The 22,247-nt window shown below is 39.7% G+C and overlaps 1 protein-coding gene across 1 annotated transcript; it reads left to right on the top strand.

The window, feature by feature from the left end:
- The first annotated feature begins 1,004 nt into the window (after positions 1 to 1,004).
- Positions 1,005 to 21,128, top strand: TMEM151B (transmembrane protein 151B). The gene is made up of 2 exons (XM_026695399.2): positions 1,005 to 1,671; positions 18,694 to 21,128. Exons 1-2 carry the CDS (start codon positions 1,576 to 1,578, stop codon positions 20,128 to 20,130), a joined length of 1,533 nt encoding a protein of 510 aa, XP_026551184.2. The 5' UTR covers positions 1,005 to 1,575; the 3' UTR covers positions 20,131 to 21,128.
- Positions 21,129 to 22,247: the final 1,119 nt, after the last annotated feature.

Here is a 22,247-nt window from a genome sequence, read left to right as displayed (position 1 = left end):
TTTGTTATGGTTCAGAAGCATCTGGCTGATCACTACTGAAGGCAGAAAATATGTTGCCAATTAAATACGTATTTCTTTTATTAGTGTTCTATGTATGCACTTTTTGCTTTTTCTACCATGCTGCCTACCACTAAATGCAACTTCACCTAAAAAAATTGCCTGCTCATAGCTTTCAAACTTATTTCTGGAATTGTAAAAGCTACACACTTTACTTTTAAAATAAAAATGTATAACCTTTCTATACTGATTCAAAACTGTGCAAAAGGAGCCACAGGGTTCCCCCACCCACCCACCCTTCAGCTGAAAGGAACCTTTTACTGGAAACACCACCTCTGATGTCTGAGATTCACTGTTTTCAGAAGTAGATTCCACTTAGGCGTCTATACATCCATCTGGCAGGGTGGCTATTCATTTTGGCCACTAATGGAGCCTTTGGGACTCATCCTTTCATCTATTTTGACAAGAATTGTAATTGTCCGCAGCGAGTTGGCTAGCCGATTTAGCAAGTGAGCTAATTCTATAAGACAGGCCATGCATTAGTTATGGGGCTTTGATACCCATCCATAAAACTCCTTCGGAAAGTCTTTCCGAAATGTTTGCGGGTGTGTGTGCAGGAAATCGAGTTGCCTTCTTTTAAAATCGGAGCCACATATTAGTTAAAACTTGGCTGCAGTGAAGGCGAACTGATGAAAACAGGGACGCGCCAAGATTTATCGAGCACACCCAGGCTTGTCCCACGCGGTTTCTCTTCCTCAGAGGTTTTACGGTCTCGCAAACTAATCTGGGCTGTCGCCCGCACCCCCAACTCCCCAGTGCCTCGGCCCACGTGAAAAGCTTTTCAGTGCTTTGGCGCGCCGGGAAAGAGGCTCGATTCTTCCCCGGCTGTGAATGAGGAGAGAGGGAGGTGCGAGGGCCGAGGAGGAGGAGGAGGGAGTTGAAGAAGCGAGCGTGAACGACAGGCTGTGGCTGCTTCTCTCCTCGCCTACCGCCCAGAGAGCCGGGCAGACAAAGGGGACGAGGGCGGCAAGCTGAGACTGGAGCTCTGGAGCTTCAAGGTCACTCGCGCCTGGATTAGGAGAGGAAGAGAGGCGCGCGGACGCTGAGAAGCCCCTTCCTCGCCACCTTCCCTCTGCCTTCACCCCCCCCCCACATCGCGACCCCCGGTTTCACCTGAGCAGCTGCCGAGCCTCGCACCCGTGCCTTCATTTCCCGCCCCTTTTCCCGCCCTTTGCCCATCCCCGTGCGGTGCGTGCACGGCCGGCGGGCTGCGTGAGCTTTGCTTAGGCTCTGCCGAGAGTCCCTCAGGCGCGAAGGCGCCGAGTCCGCGGGGCAGGCGCTGATCTTGGACCCACCGCAAACGCCGCGTCGCTTTTCCTCGCGGTGCGGACAGCCTTCGCCGCAGCAGCCAGAGAGCCCCCGGATTGATGGAAGCGCCGAAGGCTGCCGTCTTTTCGCCGCCGGGCTGCCGGCCCAGACACAACCGTTCGGGTGGCGCTCGTCGGCTCGCCTTGGCGGGATAATGCGCCGCCGCCGTGCCTGCTGGTCGCCCATCCGAGAGGCCTCCCGGTCGGCGCCATGTCCCCCCCAGCCTCGGCGGCCGCGGCCAGCAGCAGCGAAAGAGGCAGCAGCACCTCAGTGCCTCAGGAGGAGGCGGAGGGAGTCCGAGAGGAGGTGAGGACGGAGCGGAGGTGCCTGCTCTCGTCGGGCGGCCCGGAGCAAAACACGTTGTTAACCATTTGCATGTGACGGTTTTGCATGGCACGCTCGTTGCATCGCGTTGTGCTTCCCTCCGCTCCGACAGAGGGGTTGCTTTGCAACCCCGCCGGTAACTGGGCCGGGTGTTTTGCGCACACGCAGGCACGCAACCTACCGCTTGCACTGTTGCCCTCGGTGCCTCCCGGCCGCTCCTTCTGCAGCGGACACACCTGCGACAGCAGCGGGACGTCTCGGTTTTCTCATGTAGACCCCAAAAGCGCCCGGGAGAAACAAGGTGTTTCTTCTCGCCTTTCTCTCAAATTCTATTGTAAGTTGCCTTCACCGTTATGCCCCGGGGTCCTCTACTTATGGACCAAAGTATTCATTCCATCTACAAAGCGCTCTAATAACGATGACTGTAGAATCCTGCCCCTTTGTGTCTTTTAAGAATGGCATCACCCATTAAGTTATCTATTTGTGAGCTGAAAGGGAGGTTTCCATATCTACAACGCATCCCTAGAGGAAACCAGATATTTTCATGGGATTGATCTTGAACCAAGTAATAAGATTTAACGAGGCTGCATGAATACATCGAAGAGAAAACGGTGCCTGGTATGATTTGGGGTAAAACAGTGCAGTTCCAGCCTTACATATTCTGTCTAGAAATGAAATTCGTTAAAGGAGTAAACATCTAAAATCGGCTGTGAGGTAATGGTTTCTTCCTGAGGACAAATGAAGCATCCAAGGATAATGAGTTTCATGGCAACAAAACAAAGTAGAGGAGGCATACAGTGGAAAATGGCTTCACATATTTCACTGTAGTTTCACATTTACATATGGAATTAAGGCATTTTGCTGCTCCGTTAATTTGTCATAGATATTGGTGATTCGCTTCAGTTAATGTTGACTGTCGTGCCCAACTCTTAACAATCTTTCAGCAAGATGTGATACTTTGTCAGTAAGAGCTCAGTGTTAGTATAAATGCCAAATGGAAACTACAACATTCATTATAGGATGAATAAGCCTTGAGGACAAGGCAAACCCAGGAAGAAGAATGAGTAGCTAGGAAGTAAAAAGGAGATGCTGTCTTGAATGGATCCATGCATTAGTTTTGGATAAAGGCTTTTCCGATTACATCTTCTGAGACAGTTGGGTTGCATCCGGGACCTTTTACGTGCAAGGCATGTGCTCTGGCACTGAGCCTCTTTCTTCTTATTATTATTTTTTGCCATGAACTTTTCCTTTCTTTCAGAGCATCAGGATAAGGTTGTAACAAGATAGGTTGCAGATGGAAACAGCAGATGCAGCGGATGCTTTTTGGCAAACCTGACATAGAATCCGGCTGCAAGGGATCAGCTCCAAATGACATAAATTTCAACATTCCTTCATTTGGTGAAGTATAAGAAAGAAGCAGATACAGAAGCTATCTTTGGCATATGCTTTTCTCTGTAGCACAGTTAGTTGTGGCATCTCACACACACTTAGGTACACCCACTTATACATGGGGCTAATTAGTGCTATGGAGTTTACTGATAACCTGTCACCTCATTTTTTTGGGGGGGGGGGGCAAAGAAAAGTGACATTCTCTCATTGACTTTCTACATTCAGAAACATTCTTATGACTCTCTTGTAGTCTTAGTTATAATGCTGTAACTATTTTTCCCCTTATACATTTATGGATAAATCTACTCCTGTGACAAAAACAAAGTACAAAAGAAGGAAGGAAATGGAGATACGGTATGTAGAGTATGAACTCATTTAAATCCACTCCAGACTTCACTCTAAAAATGAAAATGAATAAAGAACTTTGAGGGATTATCTGGAAAGCATCTTCTCAAGGCACAAGATAATTCTGTGAATGCAAGTTCGTTGTCCTTACTTATATAAATTCAACTTTATGAGAATTTTGAACATAAATCATAAAAGGATTTTTTTTCATCTAATCCTCAATCTGCGCTAATCAGATGCTTTGTAATACAATGTAGCTACCATGAGCTCTCAGCCCACATGAGTAGGAGCTAGAAAAAATTAGAATAGAAGTCCAGATTGTATAAGTTTGGCTAATAAAGATTGGTTCTTCATCCTTATTGGTTGAATAATCTCAGAGTTACAGTCCCAAAGCATCTCCTGCTGGAATAATGATTTATACCCATCGCCCCCTCACCAGTCCCTTTTCTTCTGTTCTTCTCTTGAATTTTTGAATTCTGATTTCAAAGTCTAAAATCTTTCATTTATTAGTCACATGATAAGTGAATCTGGCTTCCCCACTAACTTTGCTTGTCAGAAGATTGCAAAAGGTGATCACATGACCCTTGGACACTGTAGCTATGATAAATATGGTTGCCAAGTGTCTTAATTTTGATTGTGTAACCATGGGGATGCTGCAGTGGTCGCAAATGTGAAAAATGGCCACAAATCCCTTTTTTCAGTGCTTTTGTAACTTTGAACGGTCACTAGATGAATTGTTGTAAGTTAAGGATTACCTGTATGTGTTGCTGTTTCATGCATAAGAGTCTAAGCTGCTTAATTCATCCCTCAGAACAAAGATCAAGAGTTGAACAAAGTCTTCTGTTCAAATAACTACCCTACAAAATTTTGCTCCTAACTCCTAATTAGGACTGACTGTTGTAGTAATAGTTATTATTTATTCAGTAGTATCAATGAGTATCTTTTCAACATATCTTACACGGTAAGCTCTGTAAGGCATTGACAAATAAAATATCAAGAAAAGTTAAAAAGCAGAAATGATAAAAAATACAACTTCTAGCTTACAGTAATGTATTGTGTGAAGCCAATCAGAATCTTAACAAGAATTAAACATTTTGAATTAGGATTAAAAGAATAAGCATATGAATACCATATAGGTGTCCTAGCATGCTATTTAAGGAAAAGGGGAAATTGGGAAAATGAATAAGTGGCAGAGCAAGGGATTACAAATTATCCGCACTGACAGAATTAGAGAATGATAGTTACAAACAGAGAGATAAAGTGAAATAAAGTTCTGAGGGGTTTTCCAAGCAAGAATGAATGTGCTGAACTCTTGGAAAGATAGAAAACTAATTTAGAAAATTAGACCAAATAGCTTGTGATTTGAATAATGAGAGAAATGAATGAGTTTGGCATGTAAAGCATCAGACAGTGCACGGGGGGGGGGGGTGTCATGTGCATGCGCAGGGGGCGCGGGGGGACAGTGCACATTTCCTTCTGGCTGCTGGCACATGCCTGCAATTTTCGGCAAGGGAGCTGAAAAAGGTTAGCCACTACCGATATAGGGTGTTCTGTTGCGAGCAGAGGAGTATAGTACTCTTCTCGTGAAATACTTCTGGACTCCCTCAATTGTATTAATATCCAATATGCAGTATGGATTCCAGACAGATGAGCTGTATTCAAGTATTGGTCTGGCAAAAGTTTTGTATATGCTCTAGTTAGCAATTCGATATTTCTGGAGGAGAAGCTTCGTAAGATTAGATTTACAACTCTTAATGCCTTTTTGGCAATACTGTTACAGTGAGCTCTGGCGCTTAGGTCATTTGATATGAGAACTCCAAGGTCCTTGACAGAGTGAGGATTATCAACGAGGTCATATCTGCCTAGCTTGTATTTGGTGTACTGATTTTTTTTTCCAATGTGTAGGACAGAACATTTGTTGGTCTAGATTTGGAGTTGCAAATTGTTTGACCATTCAGACACATAATCAAGATCGCTTTAAAGGACAGTAGCATTGTCGGTGGTGTTGAATAGTTTTACGCCATCCGCAAAGAGGATCCAACTTCTTTTTGACTTATTCTACCAACACAAAATCCAACCACTCATGAATAGATTCCTAGTGGAATGTATTTCATGTTCTATAGGAATTCAATAACTGGTGAAGTTTTGGATTTAAACTTCTCCAGATTTGCAGTTTATGGACAACATACACTAGGTTCACAATGCTCAGTTAATGTGTTTCAGACTGGCATCATGGTTGGACTATGAGAAAATATTATAATGTTTTGTTTTTTCATGTTTTCCCTGTGGAAAACAGCATATAGTCTGATGACATGGATATAAATTTGGGTCATGCTGATATAAAAGAAAGGAATTTGTTTAGGAGAAAGAACTAGGCTTCTCAAAGGCACCAGTGTCAGTTCCTATAAAGAGGAGGAAAGGTATGTGTGCTTACTTAAATGTAAGATAGCACAAGAAGATATAGCTCAAGTGCTGATTGGCTCCCATTATACTGAGAACGGATTTTGGGACAGAAGATAACTGTCTTGATATGGAGGCATTACGATGAAGTCAGAGCTTTATTATTACCTTTATTGTCAGAGTACAACATGTGTACAATGAGATTGGCTGCATATAACTCAGCTGGTCGAGGGTGGAGTTAATGTGCAGACACAAAAACCCACTTAGCATTTGGGTAGATGAGTTCTAAGACTCCTGCAACTGTTTTGGGTAAAACTATCCTCTTCCAGCCAAGCATGTTGTGATTGTGGTTAGCCTAAGCAAGGCTTCTATGGGCAGGCCTTTTTTCCTCTCTCTCTTTTCACCTTATTCCCCCTCCCACACAAGTAAACCTCCCACCAACTCATCTATAGTGACTCTGAGCCAGACAGAGCCAGTGCTCCTTTTCTGTTGTTTGTGTCCGTGTGGTGTGTATGCGTCTCCACCCAGATTTTTTTAAAGCCAGCCAATGCAAAGGAAACTGGAATATAACCAAAATATGGTTGTTCTTAATGTAACCAGGTCAACTTTATATTTAGCCTTGCTTTATCAAGTCAATCATTTATCCAGATATAGCTCATTTATACCATGCACATAGACCTGTGAGTTCTTTAGGGCTATCTTGTAGTTGGAGGAACATGGGGGTAGAAACCGTAATAATGTTGGAATTAAAACTATATTGAGTTTGACTGTATGCAGAAAGCTAAGAATAATAAATAAGTTGAGAAGTTACTGTTACAGTCACTTGTACTGTTTCTGTACTGCAGAAAGAGAAAACTAATCTTCGTTTATAAGGGTTCTCATTCTCATTAGACTTTACAGAAGAACCTGCTTAACTCAATGTAGATAGTAACTAGACTCTTGTGGAAAAAAACCTTAAGGAGAAAAATAATTTCAGGAAACTGAGAAGTAGAAAAATAAACCTGGCAAGAGGCTCCTGTCACTTTGCCTGCCTAGGGAGATACGTACCTTGTATTGCCAATTGTTATAAATGACACCAGAACCTCCATGTTGTTGCTTAAGTCAGATAAATACTGCAAAAGGATTATTCATGTATCTTAATCATATTATTTGCACACACCAGATCAAAACAACTAAGCTCAAGTTGCTAGTCCATTACATCCTTTACTTAGTGATTAACAAACTTCATAATGATAACACTGATTTTGCTTTTTTGTAAGTCTTTCCTTGGGCTATTAAGAAATTCAACTTTTTCTTTTTTTCAAAATTCCTTCTAGGGCTCAGATGTTATAAAGGTAAAACCAAGAGCTGCAAATTGGAATGAAAAAATTGGAAATTTAGGAAACCATCTTATACCAAATCAATGTATTACTCCACTTGGCTCTGTATTATACTATGCCTGGTTTGGAGTTGCCAAAGAATGAAGTTGGATTTTTGCATGCATTTTGTAATAAAGCTTATTGGTTTCCTTTAACAATGTTTTTAATTCTCTTGTAATATTTTTGCATGATTTTGTCCTGTTTAATAAACAGATTATCATTATACCCATTTTCTTGGATCTTTGAGTAAGATTTGACGCCTGATGGCTGCCTAGATAAAAAAATTGTATTGGCAACATTTACAGATAAGAAAATGAGAATAACATCAAACGCTACTTAAGAAAAGCCATTCCACATGCTGTATCTATAATGAATCCACCAATATTGTATTTCTCCTGGTGCATTTTTAATTTCTCCAGTGCAAATTATGCCATGAATAGAACTGACAGTCTGTGAGAGAAGCATATGTTACTGTATCAACAGATGCTTAGAAACTCATCTCTTCTGCAGTTAGAAGCATTAATAACTTTGTAGTAAGTTAACACTATTTGACACTATGGGTTATGCAATACAACTTCCTTAGCCTCTGTAGTGGGATTCAAAAAGTTTTACCACCAGTTCAGTGGGTGTGGCTTAGTGGGCATGCTTTGCGCATGTGCACATACTTTGTGTAGGCGCAGAGGCGTTTGCATAGACGCAGAGGCGTTCCAACTCACCTCCTGCACTCTCCTGGTCACTTTAGCAGCTGCCGCATGGCATTCTGGATAAAGGTGAGTATGGGAGCCCAGGTGGGCAGGTAGGCCCAACAGCAGAGCAGTGGAGAGAACTGGTTTGGTCTCTGCTGCTCATCGCCACTACTGGCTCAGTCAAACCGGGCCAAACCAGTAGAATACCACCACTGCTTCTGATATGAGACCAATTTTTACAAATTTTCTGAAAATATAACATTTTTCTAGAGCTGACTGGAGGAAAGCGGGCAAGCAATTGTTTCTTTCTGTTGGAAATCCTGTTATTTCTAGGCACTTTATTCAATCATGTGGCAGGAGTCAAATGCCTTCTTGTAATCAATCCAAGCTCATATTCAAATTGATCTTCTCTTGCAGTTTTCCAAACTCATTTTGTCAATTGGAGCTAATCTTTTGCTCCTCTGCTATTTAGGTAGTTTTCTTTCTGTGCAGGTAAAAAAGAGCTTGTTTTCAATTAGATGCTGCTGGACTGCATCAGCTATTACACCAGTTAGCAATTTGAAAGTTGTTGGTAAGCAGTTAATTGGCCTGTAGGTCCCTGTTGCTGCCCCTTTTCTCTTTTAGTATCCGGTAGATTTTCCTAGATGTTAATTAATCCTGCAGCATGTTGTTAAACTGCTTGGCAATGAATGGGTGCCAACCAGTCAGTTATTCCAACCTAAAACCATGCAATGCATGGTGCTTACCAATTTGAGATGTTTCTTGATCTTTTCCCACCATTTCTGCTATCATTACAAGTTCTTTCAGCTTATTATTTTTAATCTTATCCACCTATTTTAACCAAGCTGCATTCTAGAGCTGTGGTGGCACAGTGGTTAGAATGCAGTATTGCAGGCTGACTGCCAGGAGTTTGATCCTCAGTGGCTCAAGGTTGACCCATCCTTCCATCCTTCCAAGGTCAGTAAAATGAGGACCCAGATTGTTGGGGGCAATATGCTGACTCTGTAAAATGCTTAGAGAGGATTGTAAAACACTATGAAGTGATATATAAGTCTAAGTGCTATTGGTAGTGCTATTCTTGTTACATCTCTGTGGGTTGTTCCATAGCTGAGCCCAGTCCACATCTGACAAAATTCTTGGTGGATCAGTAGAAAAATTTCTGATTCAACTGAAATTGAAGATTCTGCCTATAGTGTGCAATTTGAGCTTTGTATCTCAAATGAATTGCTTGGCTATAGCTGTTATTTGCTGCTTTATTACATTCGGGGCTTCCTTGGTCAACCTTGTTTCTGGATATATCGTGATCAGATACTCTTTGTATTCTTGGTTTTCTCTGGAATTATGGGTGGTCACACAGTCAGTCAGATAGCTAGATTGGCATTTTTATCCACATAGCAAATCCTTCCCAAGGACCTATAAGAGGCATATGTTATTATTTGATGTTTATTATGCACAACAATGAGAAATCACAGCTCCCAGTTCTTTACTGCCCAACTCCAGAGACTCTAATAGATACTTTTCTAGTTCTTAATCATATTTAGACAGAACATTTTTTCTGTTTGACTTCTCTATCTGAGCCTAGAGTGAACAAACAGGATTATTTGAAAGAAATTGCTTACTACTATCTATACTATTTCTAAGAAAGTTCCTTTTCATGACATCTTAAAATGCAGAAACATTATACTGAAATGCCAACAAATACTGCAAGTGTTTCTAAACAAAATATTAGAAATTAAGTGTGTGAAAAAGGATGAAAATCTGTTCCTCTATCGGCAGGAATAGCTCTCCAAAACAGTAGGGGACCTAACTAAGTTTGATGAGAAAAGCCGGGAAAAGAAAGCTTGAGGTTGGAAATGGGTTAGTTCCAGCAAGAAAAGAAGAACATTCTAGGAAAAAACATCTCAGTGCAAAGGTTTCTGGATAGTAGTTTGGATTTGTAGGGTAGGTCTCAAAGCTGTGAGAGTTGGCTTTGACCTCCTTTACATGGTCATCTTCCTTAAGATGAAGCCATGGCAGTGGATATAGGCATAAATATACGCTGTGGAGGTTAGGGTAAAAACACATTTGCATCAAAGTAGCTTTTTGCAAAATAATTCAGATTGCATCTCCACCACTTTGAAAAATAGTTTTTACATATTCAGTTGCAAGGTTGGTTCATATAACTTAGTACTGTCAAAGCCCATACCTGGCTTTCAGTGGCATGCTAGGCAGTATATTTTTAAAAGCAGTTGGAGGAAGGAGGTAGAACAAGAATTGAAATGTGATATAATTTATTTATGTTGAAAACTAACATTTAAACATAGTTTAAATTAGGTATAGTTAATTAGTCTTCAGTCATATATCTAATGATGAATGCCTGTCATATTCAAAATTACAATTTGGTAAAATCTTGAGAATTGTAGCCATGGCTTTTGGTGCCATATGTAGACCTGTGGTATGAGGTTAAGAATCATTTGTTTGCCTTACTGATAGTGGCTCTCTGAGATTTTAGATCTTTCCTAACCATATCTAAGAATGGCAGAGAACACCTGGGGATTTATGCACGCAAAGCACACGTTCTGCCACTAAGTCCTGTTCCTTGCTATTTACCTAGTGAAGCTGCTCTGGGAACATAGGTCTCTCTAGATAGACTTCATTATCTTAACTTGAGTTCTTCATTGCTTTGAGTTGTTTCTGTGCTTAGAGTATGAGAACTTGGAGACAGATAGATTTATTATTTGTTTATTGATGATTGATTTGTTTAATCATATTATCTGCTCTGGTCCTGAAAGTCTTTGAATGATGTACAACAGCAAATAGCAATAGCACTAAGACATATTTACCATTCCATGGTGCTTTAAAGCTGTCATGCCCCTGTTGGAATCTGATTCCGAGGGGGAGGTCAAGCAGCTGACAGGAAGTGGGAGTGTGGCTCCGTTGGCTGTGGAAGAAACTGGGGAAGGGCACAGTTCGGCTGGGCAGAGCAGGGGAGAGGTAGAGCAAGGCAGAGGGAATTTGGAGGAAGACCCAGGCCCATCCCCCCTTCATCCTAGGGCACACAGGGAGGAATGGAGAAGGGAGCAATGTGAGTTGAATGGCTTACGGGGGTGGAAAGGGCCCTGATTCCCTTCATTCGCTGCAGCTAGGAACACAGTGTTTAAAAAGGAAAGCTATGCACAGCAACTTGTTGGAAGCAAATCGTGAATTATCTGTTATTGTCGAGGCTTATCTGGGTTCCTGGCTCTTCCCAACTGTATGTGTTTTGCTGGACTTTCAAATCTGGAATTCCTTCTCCTCCCCTGTCAAGTTAATTACTGCAGCGTGGTTTGTGTGGATTTTTATTTGCAATTTGTATGTACTTTTTTGGGGGACTGAATTTCCTCCACTTAAAGACTGTTCTTGGGAGAGTTTTTTTCTCCAGCCAAAGGTAACCTGGACATTGGGGGCAAAGTTGGAGGTATTAAAGAGACTCTTCTTACTTATGTGACTGTGCTGCCTTTGTGCCATGCCCCGGGTTATCACAAAAGCACTCTCCTCAGTGGTTTACAGTGTCAGGATGCTGACCCCAACAATCTGGGTCCTCATTTTACCGACCTTGGAAGGTTGGAAGGCTGAGTCAACCTTGAGCTGGTCAGGATCAAACTCCTAGTAGTAGGCGGAGTTAGCCTGCAATACTGCATTCTAACCACTGTGCAAACAAAAAACTACCACCAAGGAATCTATATCATAATTAAAATATCATCAGAAAAAACAAACAAATGTAAAATAGGCTCCCTGGAATAGAACTGCTTTAAGTTATTTCTGAAGCATAAGTAAAGTGGGTTTGCTTATATAGGTAGTCCTCAACTTATAACTACAGTTGAGCCCAAAATTTTCATTGCCAAGTGAGACAGTTATTAAGTGAATTTTGCCCCATTTTATAACCTTTCTTATACAGTTGTTAAGTGAATCACTGCAGTTTTTAAATTAGCAGCACAGTTGTTAAGTGGCTTCCACATTTGACTTTGCTTGTCAAAAGATCATAAAAAGTGATTATATGACGCTGGGACATGGCAACTATCATAAATATGAGCAAATTGCCAAGCATCCAAATTTTGATCACGTGACCATGGGGATGCTACCATGTGTGAAAGCAAGAGACCAAGCCTGGATTGATCTACTTAATTTATGCATTCACTGGAGACTTTAATGTCTTCATGATTGTGCTAATTATGTCCAGGTTAGATTGTTAGATTATTGCTCAGAGCTGTTGATGGAATCTGCAAAAGTTAAAGTAGGTGCTGAGATGAAACAAGCTCTATATTAAATGAATCAAATAATTGGGTAATGAGCATGATTCTTAATACTTACCTGCACATCCCTAGGACAAAATAGAGATCCTGTCATAAAGTAGAGAAATACTGTTAGATAAGGTTCAGATAAATGAAAAGGACTTTCCACAGATGTGGTTTTATTTCCTAATTATCAGAACAGTATTAAACTTGTTTCTCAGAACATAAGTTCAGGATAAAGTAGCTTCCAATTTTACTTTCAAGAGCTGCATAGATAATCCTCAACTTATGACTGGTCAGTTAGAGACTGTTCAAAGTTATGGCAGACCTCCCTAGGGCTACTTACATTTCAGATTCAGAGTCATGACAGCCAACTCTGCAATGGTCACATGGTTTCACTTTGGATGCTTGGTAACTAGCTCACATTTATGGCCATTTGCAGCATCTCACAGTCATATGACTGCAGTTTATGATGGTTTTGGGTTTTTTTGTTGGAAACTGGTGCTTATTTCCAGCTTCCAATAAAAAATTCAGATTGTGGACAATGGATTTGTTTAACCACCACTGCAAAAAAGGTTGTAAAATTGGGCACACTCATTTGGTTACCTGCTTAACGACTGGCATGACATGACCGTATATATCAAGTGGTGTTTCTGTTGTTTGGGAATTGCTCCCAAATCACCTATTATTATTGGTGCTAACTTTGCTTTATTTTGCTACAGTTCTATTTCTATTTGCAGCTGTTTGTATTATGTTATCTTCTCCACTTCTTCTCTTCTGCTGTCTCCAGGTACTGCCACATCGACTATCCAGATTTTTTGTATCTCTCTGGTTGACAATTCTTAAGTCTGTTATGTGGCAGGTGCCTGTCTATTTCAATTCTAAAGTCCCAGAGCACTTTAGCTTCTTCATTTTCTATTGCTTTCTCATAAAATAGTTTTGCTTGCTATTATTATTAAGTCTTTGGAAAATACTAGTCATGATTGCCATTTATCTCACTGCAACCTAGAAGTTTGCTTATATGTAAAGAACATCACTTCTGTACATACAAATTTTGTCCTCTAGATATTGAGATTTATAAGTGAGCTAATTCTACAGGTTCTTGTTAACTTGAGTTGGTTGTTGCTTCAAAGAAAACTACAAATATAAATGCAAGAATGTGATTAACAAATGCACATACTTAATATAACAAGAACCTAAAACGTAAGAAAATATCTTCAATATTACCAGCTGGGTGAATAAGGAACGATTGTTACTGGGAGGTAGAGAGGATTCTAAGAAATATGCAGTTGCCTATCTTATCTATAATTTATGCATGTTCTCCCATACTTTTCTTGAAATTCAGCTAGGAATCCAAAATTAAAGAGTAGGTAATTGTCTCAGAAATGCAGGAAAAGAGAATGAAACCTAATGAAGTTATCCCGTTATGTTGACAGAAGTCCTCATCACTGTTTTAGAACCTTATTATAATGAAATAAAAGAGGGGAAAGCCTTTCTAGGTATTTAAAAAAGGATAGAGGGGCTGCTGAGAGTAGCCTGAGCTAGACATCAATGCTGAGCAAAGATCTGTTCAGCCATTCAGGTAAAGTATTGTATTGCCTTCCCGATCTGTTTCATTCTTCTTCAATATATTTTCTGATATGACACAAGTCTCCATCAACCATGGAGATATATGCTTGCTTCCTAAAAAAGATGATGTTGCTTAGAAACATAATTAACTCAGCCCAAGATGCCATTATTTTAAGAATTAATGATAGCCCTGACAATTTGGCTGGTTAAAATGCGCTAGATACCTTCCACATTAGAAGAAATGGAGCTAGTAGAAAGCTGGGAGTATTTTTGTTCAGCCAAGGCTCTTCCCATGGTTTTCATCTTTCCATTGGATGCTGTGATGTGTTTTTGGGTTGCAGTCCTGCATCTGGGGTCAGCTGATATATAAAAAGAATGCATATATATGAGGTCTAAAAAAATAATAGATATTAGGCTATTCAATATTGCCAACAAGGTGATGCAGTTGCTCAGCTCTGAATAATGTATTGGGGTCAAGTCAAAACAAAGCTACGTGACATTTTAAAAGTCTTTTTTTATTTTTATTTATGTACGAGACTTCTGTTTTTTTTCCAAGGTAACATTTAGTTGATAATTCTTCAAATGTATTTGCATGTATTATAATGTATTTATATTGATAAAAAATAGTTACTAGTCCAAGATAAGCCTGTAAGATTCGTCATTGAGTGATGATTGGACCCCCAATTTCCCTAATCCAAATCTAGCAATATAATAGCTTGGTTAGTACATGATACATTTGAATACATTAAACCGGTCTGACAAAGCAATTCATAGTCCCCAATCCTCCAAGCACAGATGTGTTTTAGATGGTTACTGAAACTTTGTAGCACTTGAATGTCCTTACAGATTCATAATTTGGGCCTAGGTGAAGTATTGCTTGACCAGCAGGATAACACTTCTCTAATATATTTTGAACTACAGAGACTCAAACCTGAGTGTTTTGGGTACTTCTGGAAAACAGCAACCTTCTCTTAGTTCACTTTCATAAATATCTCAATTACTTTCAGCTAAGGCAGGGGTCTTCAAACTCGACAGCTTTAAGACTTGTAGACTTCAACTCCCAGAATTCTTCCTCCAGTCATGTTAGTTCAGGAATTCTGGGAGTTAAATTCCACAAGTCTAAATTGCCAAGTTTGAAGACCCTTGAGCTACAGAAAGACAAGAATTGTCTAAATGAAGAAACTTATTGCATAGGCCCTGAACTAGCAATCTTCTGTTTTGCATACAATCTGAAAACACATGTTCTCATTTGTCTTACAAGGTTCCTATCATCCTCAGTTTGAACCAAGAGATAGAAATTTATAACACAAGCTTCAATGCATTTTCCTCATTCCACTTTATGTGTTCAGATTATTGTCTTTGCACCGGATTACGGTACTGCAGAGCTATAGTCTTTTGTAAGAGGTCTTCATCCTTTCTAGTGTCAGATAATGGCCTTACGCTTTCAGAATTATTTTAATTTTTTTTCCTATAAACACTTGAGGCTGATTTAGCAGCATTGCCTGGTTTGTAAGATCACAGTTCAAAAGGTCTTGTGACACTTCATGCATTTGATGGGAAGTGATGGCTGTAAAAGCAAATATATAAATTATGTTTTGAGCCTTTTCACTTAAGAATTGAAGGCAAATAGCTTGTGGAGGAATCTTGTTAAAAATCTTGTTAACAACTATACCAGGATGCTGCATCTTGCTGACTGGTAATGTGGCAGAATTATAAAGCAATGTTCCCATGTCTATAATTGCACTCAGAAAATGTGAGAATTACAAAAATAGAATTAGCACCATCCAAGCCAAAGAAAAACTGGCTTGTAATTTTTATTTCCATTTTAGTCATATGTAATGCTGTTGGCAACACACATACACTACTTGTACGACTGTTATGATGCTTACTTTTAAGCATTTTCCTAATAGTTGTACATTCATATTGCATATTAATCCTAGATAAATATGGCCAGTGAAATATGGAGGAGTCATTATAAATCAAGAAGATCATAAGTTTAAATGAAAGATTTTAGGGTATGAATCTGTATGAGAATCTGTAGGCATTAGAAAGGCCGTAAACTTGTGTTTTTCATACAATGTTTGCCATCCCCATATTAGAAATAAGACAGTGGAGTAGATGGAAAATGTTTTCTAGAAATGTCTTTGTAGTGGACAATTGAGCCTCTAGCGTGGGAGGACTAAAGGTTTCAGACATCCTCTCTCCAAATACTTTTTATACCCAGCTTCCACTTCCTGCTGTGGCCAACTCACCATGGGACAGAAATTACACTAATGTAGAAGAAATAGTGGAATAGAATCATTGAAGAAAGAATGGACAAAGTAAAATGTGGATGACAAAAGTTAAAATATTTTTAAATAATTTTAAATAATTAAATTGAATTGTTGAATTGTCTCACAATGAGTTGTCCCATGGCAAGTTGGCCACATCATGTTGTCCTGCGGTGAGTTGACCATGGTGAGTTGGCCATAGCCAGTTGACTGTGATAAGTTGGCCATGGTGCATTGACCATAGTGAGTTGGTTGTGATGAGTTGATCATGGGGAGTTTGGTGTGGGGAGGTCACCATGGAGAGTTGTCCCATTCTGCCATCCTCTCACTTGGTGTCCACCCTTGATCCTAGTGTGTGTGAGAGATGGGGTTCTCATAACCTGTGCTGCCATATTTATAATTAGGAGTTACAAACACAAAAAATGCAAAAATGAGATAACAATATGCAACATAAAAGCATGTAACTAGAGAATTCAGCTTTTCTGCCTCCTTGAGGTAGCTTAAGTTCCGAAGTGGTAAACCAAATCAAATTATTTTTAAAAAACTGAATGTAAACATTTTTAAAAACTTTAAATAATAAAAAGCTTTCAATATTTGAAAGAGATTATTTAAATAAATGACCATGTGAAATAGCAACTGCAAAGGAATTTAAGAATAAGAATTTCTAAAAATACAAAGTTCTGGGTAGACCAAAAGGTGGTGCTGTTTTGATCTATAAAGAGATGACATAGAACGTTCCAAATTAATTTTAGTGATCACAAGGAGATTGTAAAAATAATTATATCTTCTTGCACTTGCTTGAGCTATGATTCAAGGTCAGTATAAACCCCGATTTTTCTAGCTTTTACAAAAATAAAAGTAGACTTAATAACATACAAGAAAACAATTAACTTATTACTGTTTTTCTGTCTAGATAGATTCACCTGTTTCTATAGCAGTTGAATCCTTGTGAAGGGGAGAACTTCTGTTTTCTTTTATCTAGACTTCTAAACTGGAAAAACGGGGATATCCCATCTATGCTCAGCCCTCGGGTAAAATCTGCCCAGGTCTCCCATTTGTTTTAAAGGGACTCACCTTTGTTTTTTGTCTGGGACTATGTTCACAAATGTTATTTTGTTTATTATAAATCACTTATTGTTTTACATTGCTGTCACATACTAAATCCTAGAGGGATACGGTAGGATTATTACCTTTAACAAAGAAGAGTTATTTGCAATAAAATGTTTGTTTGTTTAAAACATGTGTTTATGAGACTATGGACAAAGACTGCAAATTCTTTTTTCTTGCATTTACCATCCACATTCCTATAAATGAGACATGGAAATAGAAATATTTTCTAAACCTGTCTTGCTTTTTTGTTTTGTTTTTTTGTTTCTGACTGTATAGCCATAAATTACATTCACTCATCTCTGAACCTACTGCTCAGGTGCAAAAAAGAATTAGAAATTCAGTTTATAACCAGGAAGCCCAAATAATTGTATCAGACAAAAGAAAATCATGTTTTCCATAAATGCAATAGTAAACAACACTTTATGAGTGGCCAAGCTTTTCTGGCCATATGTACAGTAACTATTTATATTATATAAGGAGATAACTAGGTTGTAAATTTATAAGTTTTTAAAGTTTTATCTACTATTGTAAGGCTAAACAAGCCGAGTGTAGTTACACAAACTATTACATTGCACAAAAGCCAATTCTAGTACTTGGTGCTTTATCCCCAGATTTTTATAGCACCATCAGAACTTCAAAAAGAGGTTTATAAGCTGTATGCAGCTCCATCAATCAGAATTAGTCCTGCATTAGACTAAGAGAGAGAAAATGAGGTGTCAGAGGTGGCCCTACTCCTGTAAAGAATACAATCCTGGGTGGGACATAATTGTACAAATTATTTTCTATTTACCAAAGGAAATTAAGAAGGATTGAAATCTGCCATCTTTTCCTTAGAAGTAGTTGAGGCTTTACTGTTTCTTTACTTCTTTATATTTCCCTGGGATACATCAACCTAGAAAGGCAGAAGGCTTGCTCCATTAGGCTTGCTCCATAAACTTATCTGATAAATACCAATAGTTGAGATTACTCTTGAACCTTTTCAGTGTGAAGGCAAAAAATAGTTGGACAAGAGAAAGCTCCATTGTTTCACAGTTACAACAAAAAAGGACTGCAAATTGTCAGAGCATATTCATATTTTAGATATAAAATGGTAGGAAAAAATGTCTGTAAAGGCAGAAGTGGGACTAGGAAAGAGGGAGAATGGGGCAATCCTTTCTATGTTCTTGTGAGATGCAATATATTTACAAAACAAACCACAAAACTTCTCCATTTAGACTGAAAGAGGGTGATGGAAGACCTGGAAGTTCAGATCAACGTGCCCCAATTATTCATTTCTTCAGGGCTTGGGAAAGGAATGTTACAATCTTCTACTGTAGTAATTTGAGGATGCTATAGTAATTTGAATGTGAGTTCTGGGAAACAATTATGCATAAAATAAATTCAGTGCTCCTGTTCCTCATGCTTACAAGCTGAGAGGATTTATCCTGAGCACCACTATTCATGACTCTGAGAATGGCCATCTGTGACTCATTCTGTAGTTAATGCTAATGCTAATTAGGACAGTTATGCAGTTGTCTCAGTTTCCCTTTCTTTCACTATATAGTAATATTTTTTTCTGTTTTCTCTCTTGTCTCTCTTCCCCCTCAAATCAACAATATCCATGATGTCTCCTGATCACACAAAGCAGCAACGGCCAGTGAAGCAGTCGCTCAGCAAGTCGCTCTGTAGAGAGTCACACTGGAAGTGCCTGGTGCTCTCCTTCTTAATGTATGGCTGCATGGGAGCGATGACTTGGTGCCACGTAACAAAGGTGACCCGGTTGACATTTGATAGTGCTTATAAGGGAAAGTCCATGATGTACCATGATAGCCCTTGCTCTAATGGCTATATCTATATTCCTTTGGCCTTCTTGGTGATGCTTTATGTGGTCTACCTGGTGGAGTGTTGGCACTGCTACACTCGCAATGAGCTCCAGTACAAGGTGGATGTGGACAGTGTGCATGAACGTGTCCAAAGGATGCAGCAGGCCACCCCATGCATCTGGTGGAAGGCCATCAGCTATCATTATGTCAGAAGGACACGTCAGGTCACCCGCTATCGCAATGGGGATGCTTATACTACCACCCAGGTCTACCATGAGAGAGTCAACACCCATGTGGCAGAAGCAGAATTTGATTACTCTAACTGTGGGGCGAAGGACATTTCAAAGGACCTAATTGACTTGGAGAGTTTCCCAGCTACTCGGTTTCGCTTCACCAAGTGCTTTAGCTTTGCCAATGTAGAATCTGAGAACTCCTATCTGACTCAGAGGGCCCGTTTCTTTACAGAGAACGAGGGACTAGATGACTATATGGAGGCAAGGGAAGGCATGCATCTAAAAAATGTGGACTTTAAAGAGTACATGGTGGCTTTCTCAGACCCAGACAATTTACCTTGGTATATTTCTCACTATGTTTTCTGGGTGGCTGCTCTCTTGACTTTGTCTTGGCCCTTGAGAGTCTTGAACGAGTATCGCACTTCTTATGTCCACTACCATGTAGAAAAACTCTTTGGATTCGACTATGTGGCAGTAACACCAGCTGAAGAGCGTCCTTTCTGCCGACGGATGCCTCGAGTCAACACAGTGGATAGCACAGAACTAGAGTGGCATATCCGCTCCAACCAGCAATTGGTGCCTAGCTACTCAGAGGCTGTCCTTATGGATTTGGTAGGCTTGTCTGGTTGCACTACTTACTCCTCCTGCCATTATGGCAGTTATAGGCAAAACTGTGAACAATGCCATAGGACTATAAGTAGCTCTTCCATCTTCTCCCGTAGTGCTCTCAGCATCTGCAATGGCAGCCCCAGAATCCCCTTTAGCAGCAGTCGCTTTTCTCTGGGCCGCCTCTATGGCTCACGGCGCAGCTGCCTTTGGCAAAGTCGGAGTGGGAGCTTAAATGAGCAAAGCTGTCCAACTGAGCAGACTCGCCTGTCCAGCCAAGTCACCATGGAAGAGGAAGAACCTCCTCCTTACCAAGATGCTCTCTATTTCCCCGTCCTTATTGTACATCGAAATGAGGGCTGTCTCAACCATGATCACCGCCACCTCCATCGGAATGGATCCTGTGTGGAGACCTCACTCTAAAAGTGTGAAAGCCACTTAAGGGAAGTGCCCTGACTCACAGATAGGCAGGAGTCTGTTTAGCAGAGAAATATTGGTATCAACCTATCTTTGTGAGTCTGAAAGTATTTCTCCCTCACATCTTCCCTGGTACAACTCCATAGCTTTTGAGTCCATGTAATAAATTTGATATGGAGCAATCAACACCATCATCAGATCAATGACACAGAATGGCAGATTGAGAACTACAAGCAAAAATAAATAAAAGGTCGGTGGGGAGGAGATAACTAGGGCTTTTTCTTTCCTGTTCCACCTTCAACTGCCCAGGTCGCCATGACAGTATCTAGTTGGATCAGTCCCTGACTCACTTTTTTAGAGTTGTATTTCATCAGAAGAATCCATGACAGTGTAGCTTTTCCTCTCAAGCAAGACAAGTAATTGCACTGATTCTCCAGGCAAAGGAACCTGAAAGAAAAGCTACAAGCCAGTCCTTCCTTTTTTTCTAGACCATGCCTCGACTGTTACATTATCCTCAGCTCTGGAGACCGTGAGTTCTTAAGAATTTCTGATGTTTCATATGTCAGAATCAGCAACTTGTGGGTAAAGTTTAAAATGTTCACTCTTTTTTGTAATAGAAAGAGAAGAAAATTACCTAGGAAAACCCAGACTTTGATATAATGCAGTGTTGAAATCAAATCCAAGAGAAGCCCCAATATTTAAAGTAAGGCACTGAAACTACCATGTATATTTTAAGCATGTCAAGAATTTGTGGAGATGACTGGGAGTCCTAAGAGATCCTAAATGAGAGGAAATTAGTTGTCATGAAGTTTCTCAGGTAAGAAATTTGATGATGAGGAAGGATCTAAGAGATTCAGCCAGAGTTTTTTTTTAATGATAAAGAAAATGATTAGTGTGACACTGATGGATATTTGTGTAAATTTTACTGCAAATCAAATCAATTTTATGTTTCCTGATGTTCTTTGGAATATGAAGGGAGGTGATTCATACATGAATGATATTCCAACAGGGGCCCAGCAGGTTTCTGCTCCTTTGTGAAGAGTACATAGACACTGGCCTATTATAGAACCTCCTCACTTCATCTGTTCCCAAGCAAATACCTTGATGGAGTGTCAAACATATATACCCCCAGACTATTGAATATATGTGTTTGACTTGTGCCATTAGGATAGAGCATCATATATAGCATTTCTCCTTTCATCCAATCTAATAATTTTTCAGAGCTAGGAGTTTGTGGTACAAATGTCTATTCTGACATCCCTGCTTTTGTTTTGTTCTTGCAAACTGCAACTGCTCACATTGCAGTTTTGACACCACAAAATATGACATTAAGATTTGAGTAGTGCAATTTTTCTCAACTTTGATGTTCTCCATATATGGGGACCCTAAGAACCAGAGTTCTCAATAATGATTATGATACCTAGGAAACTTGGGAAGTCAAAATCCACAATATCACCATCTTTCTTCGATTTTATTGTGTGTGATTTATTCTTTGGGGGCGGGGGAACTTATGGAAGAAAGATAGATAGCATGGCCTGTGGTCTTAGTCATAACTGCTCTGTATTTTACTAAATTCAATAATAAACAGACATCACTTTCTCAGAACAGATCAGCTTTTCCCATTGGTGACATTAAGCTACAAATCTCAGTCCAATGGCCATGTTGGCTGGAATCCTGGTTTAGGATTCTAAACCACTATTGCTGTGGCTTAGAATACTCATCTAAAATCCAAAACAATGATTAGTATACTTTCTCTAAGAATAAAAGTTTCAGGAACCATAATTCATAGTAGAGTAATATTTTTTCCCAGGACTTATTAAAATGTGGGAAAATAATGAATAAACATTCAGGTTACTCATAACTATTTTCCAATCTGGATATTAAGTAACAAGGTTGAGAGCAGGAGGAAAAAGAAAGCTGGACATTATAACTAGGATGCTTATGCTAATTTTTTCAAGGATGTTATCTATCTACACATACTAAGTTTGAGGGTTTTATTATGAGAGCCAGTATTACATATCACAGTTTGTATAAGAAATAGTTTTTGTGTCTTAAATAACAGAACTCAGCTTTACATCTAGCTCAGTCTATCCTGGGCTAGATGTAAATACTAGTACATTGCT

Source organism: Pseudonaja textilis, chromosome 1, assembly GCF_049901715.1.
Source record: "Pseudonaja textilis isolate UNSWEBS1 chromosome 1, rPseTex1.2, whole genome shotgun sequence".
NCBI lineage: Eukaryota > Metazoa > Chordata > Lepidosauria > Squamata > Elapidae > Pseudonaja > Pseudonaja textilis.
The sequence above is the reverse complement of the archived record's forward strand: the minus strand, read 5'-3'. Positions and strand labels throughout refer to the sequence as shown.

Excerpts from the sequence above, each read along its gene's own strand:
- TMEM151B (XM_026695399.2), top strand. The coding sequence starts at position 1,576 with ATGTCCCCCCCAGCCTCGGCGGCCGCGGCCAGCAGCAGCGAAAGAGGC. Across the intron at positions 1,672-18,693 it reads CGGAGGGAGTCCGAGAGGAG|CAACGGCCAGTGAAGCAGTC; the intron begins GTGAGGACGGAG and ends CACACAAAGCAG.